The sequence below is a fragment of the Choloepus didactylus genome, chromosome 8 (genome assembly GCF_015220235.1).
Source record: "Choloepus didactylus isolate mChoDid1 chromosome 8, mChoDid1.pri, whole genome shotgun sequence".
Lineage (NCBI taxonomy): Eukaryota > Metazoa > Chordata > Mammalia > Pilosa > Megalonychidae > Choloepus > Choloepus didactylus.
Window position 1 is genome coordinate 96,592,569 of NC_051314.1, and position 13,477 is coordinate 96,606,045.

Here is a 13,477-nt window from a genome sequence, read left to right on the forward strand (position 1 = left end):
AGAGTCAGAGTTCTGTAGCTCTGAAAATCAGCATTACTCCATACAGCAAATGTTAAAGAAGCTGAAAAAGAGATCAGACTACAAGTAGAAATAAGGATGAAATGGACTCGGTTAGGACTAAGGTAAATTAGAATACATGGTAAAGGATGATATTGACTGTATTTTAAAACTCCAACTTCTGTGTGAGACCAAGGAAAAGAGGTTTATTTGGTACAAAATTTATATTTTCTGTAGCAAACTATCTAATTTAACCTGTCTGGTCAGTTTATTTAAACACTGTAATTACAGGGAACCTAGAATAGGGTATGAGTTCTTGTTATTCTGTATAAGCTAATGTAATACCCCAATACATACCAGAATATTTTGGGCAGAAAATGAAAATGTATTTGCAAAGTCCCCTTGAGGGACTGAGAAAAAATGTAGAAATAGTAAATTTCCCCACCTGAGGAATTCCTGCTATTCCCTTAAGCAATAGGGGCTCCCAATTTAATAAGACAAGCCCTCGATCTAGAGGCTTGCCCTTAGGAAACTTATCTCTCCAATGGCGAAGGTAGGCCTACTTAAAACTATGCCTAAGAGTCACCACCAAGAAACCCCTTCTGTTGCTCAGATGTGGCCTCTCTCTAAGTCAACTCCTCAAATAAACTCACCACCCTCTCCCCATGGGGAACATGATTCCCAAGGATGAGCCTGGCCCTGGCACCATGGGATTGAGAATGCATTCTTGACCAAAAGGGGGAAAAGAAATGTAACAAAATGAAGTTTCAGTGGCTAAGAGATTTCAAATAGAGTTAAGAGGTCATTCTAGAGGTTATTCTTATGCATTACATAGATACTCCTTTTAATTTCTGTTGCATTAGAACAGCTAGAAGGAAATGCCTGAAACTGCTGAACTGTAATGCAGTAGCCTTGATTCTTTATGATGATTATATAACCATATAGCATTCATTGTGTGACTGTTTGATTGTGAAAACCTTGTGACTGACACTCCCTGGATCCAGTGTACGGGCAGATGAGTAATGAAATATATTTAAATAATAGGGGGGAATGAGGAGTATGGGATGTTTTGGATGTTCTTTTAAATTTTTTTTATTTTTATTACTTATTTTATTTTATTTTATTTTTTTTTTTATTTTTATTATTTTTGGGGGGGAATAATGAAACTGTTCTAAAACTGTGGTGATGAATGTACAACTATATGATGACTCTGTGAGCCACTGATTGTTTACTTTGGATGGATTATATGGTGTGTGAATGTATCTCAATAAAATTGCATTTAAAAACATATATGAGAATCAGAGTTATAAAATCTCAGTTCCTAAGTGTTTGGAGCAATGATTAAACTCAGTCCTTTTGTCTCCAAAAACCATTGCCTTTTCACTGTGCTGTGTTGCCTCTCCCAGGCTCCGTCCAGCCCTCTGAGGCACACTATGGTTGTACAAAACAACCCAACTCCAATCACTTTAGTCCACTTCACAAGTATGAAAGAATCTTGCCTTGTTGAAATTATTGAATGATAATTGATACTTCCCTTGATACTTTGAAGCCTCACCTATATTTATTTTAGGGGAAGCAGGTGAGTATAGAGTTTAGATCATGGACTCTAGGAGCTGCACTCTACCACTACTAGCCAAGAGGCTCCATGTGGTCTTCCTGCTTTCATTTTATGAAATTACAAACCTTGATCTGGATGATGGTGGGTTTTCATCCAAATTGTCTGTGGAATACTAGTACAACACAATGCAACTGGGAACCACTACTCTCCAGGAACCAGAGCCAGAGGTGAGAGTAAGTCATGCCTGACCATGCAATGAAATAGAAAACACGATGACCTGATTACCTCAAGCCATCAGCCACATGTAGTGCAATCCTGTGCTGCAGGGTTCTGGTGAGGCTGGCTTTGTCCTGCTGGAGGAGACGATCCAGGGAACCCTTGGAAGCTAATTCCATCACTAACATTCGAGGACGAATCCCAGCTGCCAGCAGAGATATTAAGCTAGGGTGGTGGAGGTGGCAAAGCACCACCAGCTCCTGCAAAAGTCAAATACCATATAAAAGTAGTACAACATAATCTCTTACTCAAGCATCTCCTTTCTTAAAGACATGAAAACTTTGACTGTGGTTTTCTCTCGGTGACTGAATTATAGTGAACTTTCCATTTCCTCTTCCATTATTTTTTTATATTTTCCAAATTTTCAGTAATAATTGGTTTTAAAACTACATTTTTAAATTAAAATTTTAAGTTCTATTTTTCCCTTTTTTTCTGCTTTTATTAGAGCATTTAACGCAGGTACAGAACATTCTTTGTGGTCATGCTAAGAGGTCATGACAATCTCATCTATCGAATCCCAATGAGTCTCAGAACACTTCTCAGCCCATACTCTGAGCAGCTACTACTAATAAACTGCAGCTGGCAGGTGAGATAAAATCTATCATCTCTAGTTTTATGACCAGAAAAGTTTACTGAGGATGCCTAACTCCACAAAAATACACATCACCACCTTCCGAAAACTCTGTAATGACTTCCCATTATTCTTAGAATTAATTCTCATACATTTCATGGCATACAACAGACCGACCTTATCTAGTCCCAGCCCATGCCAAGAGACCATCTCTTTTCCTCCCCCATTCACTGACTACTCTCCAACCATACTGGCATTCATTCATTCCTAGCATGTACCCAGCTAGTCCCAGCTCTCTCCCACCCACTTAACTTGTTTTTCCCATATTTCTTATCACTACTTGAAATTATTTTCATGTTTAATATCTGTACTTTCCAACTTGATGGTAAAAGGATTTGCTTCTTATTCTATCTAGAGCCTAAAAATGAAGGGATGAATCCGTCATCAGGTTAACGTGAAAACAGCAGTATAAAATAAACACATGACAAACATTTTTCCAATCGAAAGAGGAGAAACACAGGGAGACTAAATGAGAACCCAAGATGCCAGAGACACCAATTTCGCTTGAACAGAAAGGTCTCCATTCTGATATCAATCCTTTATCAAGGCCACATCATGTGAAACTGTTTCAGTCTCCTTTATGGTGTTGTTACTTTGGAATTCCATATGCACTTTATTCTGTATATAACACTTTATTCAGAAACTGTAATTTAGTTGAAATTTATAGCTTCTGTGGTGTTCAATTGATTCATGCTTTAAAGTATGAATTCTGCAGAAACTCTGCTTCTTAAAAACGAGCTTCAAAGACCTGGAGCATCAGTGCCAATTGCATTTCTCAGAAAACTGAAGTGTAGAGAATTCTGCAAGCTGAAGAAGAAAGGCTGAATACCCTGAGAGGGGATTTTCTAAGAACAAAAGCTTCAGGCTGCAATTGTATTTGCTTAGTAAATAATTTTTTTCTTTTATCTGATTAGCCCAGTTGGTTAAAACTGATGGGGAAAAGTTAAATTAGCTCTGTTTTCTTTCATAGGCACAGAAAGAAGCCTAAATGAAATCCCAGAAAAAGAGCTCACTGATTGCAAAGAGGAAAGAGCAAGAGAGTATAATGGATACACCCTCATTCATGACCATGCAAACTCTGAATGCCAAAGTCCTTCCTTCCTCCTTCCCTCCTATCTTCCTTACTTCCTTCCTCCCTCCCACCCTTCCTTCCTTTTGTAAGAAAAAAGCATATTGCTTGCACTCTAATTTTCTATTTCTTCTACCATTTCCTTGAGTAACCTGGCTACATATACACCAATCATTTCTGTATAAGTTTTTAGTGTTCTGACTTTCAGAGTTCCACAAGCACATTCCATAAAATTTGAAACATATTGAAGATCAACGACAAAGTCTGAAAAATCCATTTATACAAGTTACCTATAGATTGACAAGAGACTGTGCCCAGATTTGGTTCACAAAATTGCTTCTATATGCAAAATTTTCCTTAATTTATTCCTACAGCCACAATGTGATTTTTGTTACCAATAAATAAAATGCCCCCAGGACATTCTGTACATAAATGAAAATTTTTCATTATTCATAATAACTAAAATTCTATAACTGTGTATTCTTTAAAGCCTGCATGAGTGATTGAGATTCAGTCAAAAATACATTTTAAAATAAATCAAAGAAAAAAGTGAAAATGAAAAGATTAAAAAATACTGTTGAGTTCTGATTTAAGGTGGCAAAATGAGCACTGGATTTTACTCTCCTCCTACTTGTCTTCATCCTTCATTCCTACTGTCAGTAAAAACTCACATGAAAAAATAAATTAACTGCAGTCAATAAAAAAAGAAACAGTACTGGAGTGGCTGCTATTGGTTACTTATTCAGCATCCGTTTCCCTTTCTTTCTTCCTAAGAGTACCTTGATTTTTGCTCAAGTATCCCACCCTCATCTATGGAGCCCCTGAACTTCAGGGGAACTGACCCCAACCCCAGACTTGGCAAAAGGTGGTAATATTCTAAGCAATACCATCCCCATTGCTCCAGTTATATGTTTAGTAATACATGCCTAAGCCAATTAGCACACAGCATTGCCCTGGGCATAAATGCTTGCTGAGAAACAGACATGTGACTCGACTGAGGACAAGGGAAATTTTCTTTAATGAGCAACTGCATAGGGTTTTATGTCCCTCTGAAATACAAGACCCCAAAAGAGACCCTCTTATCTTCAGTACTTGAAGAATGTAACTGAAGCCTGGAACCAATTCACCACCATGAGAAAAGTCATCCTGAGAGAAAAAACCAACATAGGGCAGTTAAAGGAATTACAGGGAAAACTGACCAGGACTACTTGATTCAACCAACTCGGTGAGATTTTTTTTTAATAAGACAGAAAGTGATGCTTATTGTAGAGGTTTTTGGACTAGGGGAGACACAAAACAGAGCATAAAATATCTGTATGCCCCAACAGATTCAGAGGGAAAAAGATGGTGCAACTCAGAGTTCTAGGGAAGACAGCAGAGTGGGGAGCTCCAAGATTCAGTCCTCCTACCAAAACAACTATTAAATAGGCAGGAACTGTCTGAAACAACTGTTTTGAAACTTCAGAGAACAGAAGAATACTGTACAGCATCCAGGGAAGAGTGGGAGGAAGAGGCTGATAAATTATGGTAAAGAACAGTGAATTACATTCTCTGCTCAGTGGCTACCAGTGTCCATGCCCCGACTCTTGCAGCAGTGCCATGGAGTCTAGCCCCTGGCTAGTTGCTGGTGACAGAGAGGGGCATAAAAATCCTCTTCCCCAAGAACAGGGGTGGGCACTGGTGATCACTGAATGCAGATTAGATGAGTGGATTTGAATCACTGGGGGCCAGGCTCTGAGGGCAACTATTATTTCAACCCACCCTGGACAGGGGCAGTGGCGGTGGAGATTTAAAGATGCCACATTTCCTCACAGATGCAGGGGACAGTTAGCTGAAGGGCTGCAACTCCTGGGAAGGCTAGAGAAGCTCAGCTTTGGGGAGCCATCAGAGATGCTCTTGACGCCCTTCCTGATCCCCACCCCAGGCACTTTGGAGGCAGTCAGCGCACCCTTCGTGGGTCCCTGACACTGTTTTGGCAAGGGGAGACTGACTTGGGAAAGTTCTCTCCATTGTGCCCTCCTCCCAGAATTTGCCCTCCAGAGGAGTGCAAAAAAACTATAAAGGTGGGCAGTCTGGGACAAATACTCAGGACAGGGGGATCTGTCTCCTGGAAAACAGAGGGCCCAACCAAACTCCTATACACAGGGGAACGCCAAAACAACAAACAAAATCCCAGGACAAGACAGAGGCCTAGAAAGACAGGGAAAACCCCGCACACTGCATTCGCCTTGGGCAGACCTTCCTGATAGGAGGGCTGAAGCTCAAGAAAATCCCTGTCTTACCACCAGCTGGTTACAAAACCAAGAAACAGACATCTCAGGGAATAAATCCAAGAGTTAACATTTTAATGATGGCCCATCCAAAGGAAGAGGAGAAAAATACAGGAAACACCAAAGGAGAAAGAAGATGAGATTGTGGATAAACCCAACAAAGCCTTTAAAAAAAGAATCTTAAAAATGCTCAAGGAGATGAAAGAAAATTCAGAGAAAGAGTTAAAGGGTATCAGGAAAACAATGAATGAGCAATATGAGAGTCTTAGGAAAGAGACAGAAATTTTTAAAAAGAATCAAATAGAATTGCTGGAGTTGAAGACCACAATAACTGAAATGAAAAATCCCCAGGGGGGTTACAAAAGCAGATTGGAGCTGACAGAAGGAACAATCAGTAAACTTGAAAACAAGACACTTGAAATGAGTCAGGATGAGGAGCAGAAAGAAAAAAGAAATATTAAAAGCAAAAATTACCTAGGACACCTCTGGGACATCATCAAGTGCACCAATATTCACATTATAGGAGTCTCAGAAGGAGAAGAAAGAGAGAAAGGGCCAGCAGGAATATTCAAAGAAATGACAGAGAACTTCCCAAACTTAGCAAAAGACCTGAATATGTACATCAAGAGGCCCAGATAACACCAAACAGGATAAACATGAAGAAAAATACACCCTGTCATATATTGATCACACTTTCAAATGCAAAGGAAAAGGAGAGAGTTCTGAAAGCTGCAAAAGAAAAGCAACATGTTACATACAAGGGAGTCTCAATTAGACTCAATGCCAATTTCTCATCAGAAACCACAGAGACAAGAAAGCACTGTGTTGAAACAACTGAAGTGCTGAAAGAAAACAACGATCAGCCAAGAATTTTATATCTGTCAAGTATTTCTCTCAAAACTGAGGGAGAGATTAAGAAATTCTCAGATAAACAATGAGAGAGTTCATCACGAGTAAACCTGTCCTACAAGCAATGCTAAAGGAAGTTCTTCAGACTGAAAGAAAAGAACACTAGACAGTTGTTCACAGCAGCATCAAGAAATAAAGACCAGTGGTAAAGGTAACCATCTGTGTAATCACGAATGCCATATTATTGTAGTGTATCATTTGGTATGTAACTCCACTTCTTACTTCCTACAGGTGCTAAAATGAAAACACATAAAGAGTAATGATAATCTATGCTTTTGCACATCAATGTACAAAGATATAAGTGGTAACAAGTACAAAAAATTGTTCGGGGGACAGAAGACTATAGGAAAAGTATATATGCATGCTATTGAAGTTAAGTTGGTATCAAAGCAAATACAATTGGTATATATTTAGGATGTTAAATTTTAACCCAATGGTAAACACAAACAAAATGGATGGAAAATATATCCAGATGGAAATGAAAAGGCACTCAATAGGGTACAATACAAAAAATCAAATAAATATAAATATACAGATTAATGGAAGTCAGGAACAAAAAAAAAGGTATAATATTTACAAAGGCTAAATAGCAAAAAGGCTGAAGAAAGTACTGTATTATCAGAATGACTTTAAATGTAGATGGATTAAACTTTCCAGTCAAAAAGCAGAGATTGGCAGAATGGATAAAAAAGCATGATCTAGCTACATGATGTCTGCAAGAGTCTCACCTTCGAAGATACAAGTAGGTTGAGGGCGAAAGGATGGAAAGAAATATACCGCACAATTAGTAATCAAGAGAGAGCTGGGATAGCTATACTAAAATTGGATAAAATAGACTTTAAATAAAAAATAGTAATGAGGACCAAGATGGTCACTGTATACTGATAAAGGGAACCATTCAACAGGAAGATGTAACAATTATATATATGCACCTAACAGCAGAGCCCCAAAATATAGAAGCAAATACAGACAGATTTGAAGGGAGAAACTGATGTTTCCACATTAATAGTAGGAAACCATCACTAAATGAAAGAATATAAAGTCCAAAAATCAATTAAGGAAGTACAAGACTTGAATTTCTCAAAATTTCTTTCAAAAATGAGGGGGAGATTAGCTGCAAGAGAAATTTGAAAACTCTAAACCAACTAGACCTAATAGTGGTTGGAAATCATACATCTGATGAAAGATTAACATCCAGTATATACAAAGAAATCCTTCAACTTAATAAAAAGACAAATAACCCAATTTAAAAATGGGCAAAAGATTTGAACAGCCATCTCTCCAAATGGCCAGAAAGCACATGAAAAAATGCTCAATATCATTAGCCATCAGGAAAATGCAAATCAAACCACAATGAGATACCTGTTCACACTGATTAGAATGGCTGCTATTAAAAAGTAGAAAATAATAAGTGTTTGAGAGGAAACAGAAACACTAGTTTATTGCTGGTGGTGACAAAAATGGTGCAGCCCCTATGGAAGACAGTGTGGTGGTTCCTCAGAAACCTAAATATAGAACTACCACATCACCCAGCAATCCCACTACTAGGTATATACCCAAAGAATTGAAAACAGGGGCTTGAAGAGATGTGCAATGTACATGACTGATGTACATAGCAGCATTATTCACAATTGCCAAAAGATGGAAGCAACTGAAGGATTCATCAACAGATGAATGGACAAATAAAATGTGATATATACATACAATGGAATATTATTCCACTTCAAAAAGGAATGAAGTTCTGATACACGCGACAACATGGATGAACCTCAAAGACATCATGTTCAGTGAAATGAGCCAGACGCAAAAGGACAAATATTGTATGGTCTCACTTATTTGAAACAATTAGAATAAGCAAACTCAAAGTCAGAATCTAGAAAATGGGTTACCAAGGGAAGGGGTAGAGATAAGGAATCGGAAGTTAAGGCTTAAACTGTACAGGGTTCCTGTCTGGAATGATGAAAATGTTTTGGTAATGGGTGGTGGTGATGGTAGCACATTATGAATGCAATTAACAGTACTGAAATACATATCTGAATATGATTAAAAGGGGAAATGTTAGATTATATAGATAGTAACAGAATAATTTTTTTTTTTTAATCCATGGAATAACACTATACAGTGAACCCTAAGATAAACCAAGGACTTTAATTAATAGTACAATTATAAAAATGTGCTGTCATCAATTTTAACAAATGTTCCACACCAATGCCAGGTGTTAGTAGTGGGGTGGTATGAGAAACCTGTATTTTATGCATGATTGTTCTGTAAACCCACAACTTCTCTAATAAAGGAAAGGAAAAAATATATATAATGCAAGTCTAAACAGGAATGTAAATACTCTCAAATGCAGCATCTCCAGAGGAAAGCTCTCCTTACTTCGGCAATTATGAATGCTCTCAGCAGGCCTGTGTGATCTCTGCCCATACAACCCACAGGGAAAGTAATCTGCAAACAATACCCTCCCACTAACACAGAGCCTTTGGTCCATCTTTGTACCCAGTGTTATCTTCAATAAACAAGCCTACACAAATGCAAAGAATACCCATACCAGCTACCTTAGTAATAAACATAGTCCTCAATAATGAATTCATCCTCAATTCGTAAGTATAAAGGGTCAACCAAAAACACCCAAGTTGGAAAAACAACAACGTAAAAGGAAAAGTTCAAGATGAATCAGTAGAACAAATGACTTCAGAAAAAAAAAAAAACAGAGATAATGAAAGGAATAAAAAAAATTAAATCTCAATTGATAACAGAAATTCTTGGGGATACTGCACATAAAAAATTATTATAAAAAGAAGCAAATGAAGAATAAAAAGAACTCCTGGAAATTAAAAATATGATTGTCAAAATGAAATTCAGTAGGAAGTCTAAACAGTAGATGAGGCAATTTTAAAAACTAAATTAGAATTCTGGAAAAGACAGTCAGGTAAGTCACTCAGATTACAGATAAAGCTATTAAAGGGAACTCAAGAGACTTGGAACGTAGACCCAATGGGCTCATCATCCATCTAATAAACACTCCACTAGGAGAAATCAGTAACAATGGAACATAGGCTCCAGGAAAGCAAGGGCTTGACTGGTTTAGCTTGCTATTGTATGCCCACCATCTAGCACACCACCTAGCCTAATACAAAGTAGCTACTCAAGAAAATGTTAGCCACTGATTAATAAATGTTGGGAAGGAAATAACAATAGAAGAGAATAACAGAAAAGAATTTCCAACCAAATAATGAGGTGGGTGGAATGAAAAGTGACCACATACAAACACAATACTTATGGAATTTCAGAATACCAAGGACAGAAAGAAATACAAAAGACAAAATTTTCAGTTTTCAAAAATATATCAAAAGATAATCGATATAGGAATGAATATGGATTGACATCAGACTTCTCATGCGCAATAATGGAATTTTCTTTAACTTTTGAAGAAAAAAAATATAACCTAGATTTCTCAACAATCAAGGGTGTGGGTAAAAGTAAGAAATTTTAACATTTAAGGCCTAAACTTATTTTCTTCACAAACATTCTGGAAAAAAAAATACTTGAAGACATTGTTCCATAAAGAGAAAAGAGAATATAAGAAACAGGAAGGCATGAGTTCTAATAAATACAGGGATTATCAAAGAGGACTAGGATAAGAAATCATAGATTACCCACTATGCAGCATCCTGGAAATCCACCTCTCCTCTTTGGAACGGAAAGTTATGGGCTACATGAGGAATTTCCTCAAATAGAAAGTAGATTCTGATATACAAACTGTATGATTAAGAACTTGGAAGTTTTTAAAGACACAATGAAAGTATTTCTCTTTTCTTTCAATAATGAAAAGAAAAAAAAAGAAAAAAAAACTACCAAAAGTCCAGGAAAAAAGGAAAAAGCTGCATAAGAAAACCAGGAGGTTTTAAAAATTGGTCTTATTTTTATCAACTGATGATAAACCCATAAACATAGAGAATCCACCCGACTTTGACATCTAGAATAATCCCAATCTACTGGGGAAAAAAGGTTGGTGACAGAAAGTTACATTTCCTTGTCTAGAGTAGAAACAATTGGTTCTGTACAAATAAAAAATTTAATTATATTTTCAGTTTATAGAACCTAACTATAGACAAAATACAAACAATTTAATTACTACTACTGGACACAATATAAATGTTATAAACTTTAAATAAAAATGATAGGATAAATGACAGAATTTAGGGCAAGGGTGGGAAGAAAACAAGAAGAATCATGGTAATTTTGCTCATCCCATATAGAAAGAAGTTAGTACATGTGGTGCATAGCTGGTGTGCTAAAAAATAAAACTTCTGTAAAGTATTGCAAGTTGTAATTGTCACTACATCAGAAAAATTAATGTAACAAATAATTTCAAAAATTGGGAAGTAGACAGAAAGGGGAAGTGGGATGTAACATAAGTGTACTAACATTCCTCCTCTTTTGTAGCAGGGAGTCAATAGGCTCTTTCTAAAATTAATAAATCCAGACAATGAGAGGCATAAGCTTACCAATGAGAGTGTTGGTTTTAGACTACTGATCTCCAATCAAATTAGCAAAGTCAGGTCACACTTTAAACTGCTCCTTTCACTCTGAACATACATACTTTTTTTTAAAAGCAAAAAAAAAAATGAAGAAAAGAAAAGTACACTGAGGAAAACAGGACCTGAAGTCAGGAGCTTGCTCAACAGCAAGTCTGGAAACAGGAAGAGGGAAGCAGAGAGAAGTTTGACTTGTGTGGAAAATCAGAGACAAAATATGCCCCTAATCAAAGTACAAGACCCTATATATCGAATAAGCTCTAGTAAATGTTGGGCTACAGGTCCATGGACCACATTTTGAGTAGTTTGAGTAGTAAGTTTCTAAGGTAAAAGATGGTAAGTAAGTTTCTTCTAAAAAAATTTACATCAGACTTGAGAATTACAATTATAGGAATTCTCAAAAGGCTGTCTTTTCTTCTATTTTCAATGTGAGAAATAAAACAAAACTTCACTCCATAGAGAAAGGACGAAGTTAGAATTTCATAAATTAAACTTAAGTAAACTTTTAGAGGAAATGTGGTCATCATTTTGGCTTTTCACAATTGTATACAAACCAAGAGTTCCAGGAAATAAACAATGAATAGGTTAATGTAATACTATTATTCCCTTTCTTACTTGTCTCAACAGCCTAAGTGATGTATGTTTATTAAAAATCTTCACAGCCACTTCTTCTCCTTCATAAGCTCCTCGGTAAACTGATCCAAAACTGCCATCACCTTTGGAAAAGAAATGAAAAGAACTTCAGTATTCAAGTAAAAAAACTAAATAAATCATAACAGTTGTAACCGCTGAAGAGAAATCTGACCCACTTGTTTCACTGAATCAAATATCCATATATCTGATAAAAACAAACACAAACACAAACAAACAAACAAACACCTCTTTCATCTGTCATTCTGGACTCAAAACCCAAGAATTATCTTTAACTCTGCCACAGCTAACCGGCAGCCCACTTTGCTACTTCACTCAAGGCCATTTCACAGCCCCGACACCCATTTGGTGTCCTGGGTCTTTTGCCTAGACTGCTCATTATCTCAAATTCATTCTATACTCTCCCACCAAATTAATTTCCCTGTAATTCCACTTTGACTGTGTCACTCTCCTGCTCAAAAGCAAATTTTGCCATATTACTTGCTAAATGAAATCCAAACCCCACTTCATATTCATAATGGGGCACCAAATTTCCTCTCTATCTTTGTCTCATTTTACTTCTCATTCTCTGGGCTCTGCTCCAATAGTTCTCCTCTCAGTCCATACATTACACAGTGTATCCGAGGCGTTTCTTAAGAATACAAATATCTAAGTTCAACCCTCACAGATTCTGATCTAATTATTTCATGGGGGTACCAGAAGTTAGATTTTGCTTGCTTGTTTGTTCTTTAACAACCCAGATGATAGTAATGAGCAGACCAGGGTTGAGAACCACTGAGCTAGACAAACAGGGATAACCGAAATTTCCTGAACATGCTTTAATCTTCAGGCCTCCAAATCTTTGCTCATGTCATTACTTGAATGGCTCTGCTATTCAATCCTCTCAACCTCTGGGGATTTATTAAGCCTGTAAGGCCCCATACATATAGAAACACCAACGATGGTCAACCCCATGCAATATTATTCTCCACTAACATACAACAAACCCTTATTTGTATAAATTTATGGTACTTAAATAGTGCCTTAAAATGTAGTCATTTGATGTATGGAAGTGATTGAACAAGAAAAAGCTAGAAGGATATACAGCAATGTTAAAAGGTATTCTTTCCAAGCAGTGTAATTATGCATCTTTGGGAGAGAGCTTCTACCTATTGTGTATTTTTTGAAATCTCTACAATAAGCATATATATGCATACACTATTTAAGCTCAGAAACAATTTACATTAAAAAAAGCAAATTATTCATTTGAGCATATGTCTTGTATCTTCTACTAGATTATAAACATTTTGAAAGCATCTGTGTCTTTCAGTCTTGGTATCTTCTCATTCCACCCCTCCAGTACTCAATAAATATTTAACTTTCAAAAACACAAGTTAATACCAATGTTGGGAAGAGAATTTGAAGGGGGGAACTGAAGTCTATAGCAACAGTTGAGTAGTGGAATCAGAAATAGGATTGAGTTAACGGGAGAGGGAAGCAAGTGGAAGGGAAAGGGAAAATGAAGGGAAAGGGGAATGGGTAGAAAAGATGGAAACTTAAATAGATGTATCCTGTTCTGGTTTTCCTCAATATGGA

General features: G+C 36.9%; 1 protein-coding gene across 1 annotated transcript in view; it reads right to left on the minus strand.

Annotated features, from left to right (window-relative positions):
- The window catches only part of LRRK2 (leucine rich repeat kinase 2), a 178,856-nt gene that overhangs the window by 40,123 nt on the left and 125,256 nt on the right, over positions 1 to 13,477 (minus strand). The window contains 2 exon segments of the mRNA XM_037846387.1: positions 1,841 to 2,031; positions 11,867 to 11,967. Of these exon segments, the coding sequence (XP_037702315.1) occupies positions 1,841 to 2,031; positions 11,867 to 11,967 (292 nt within the window).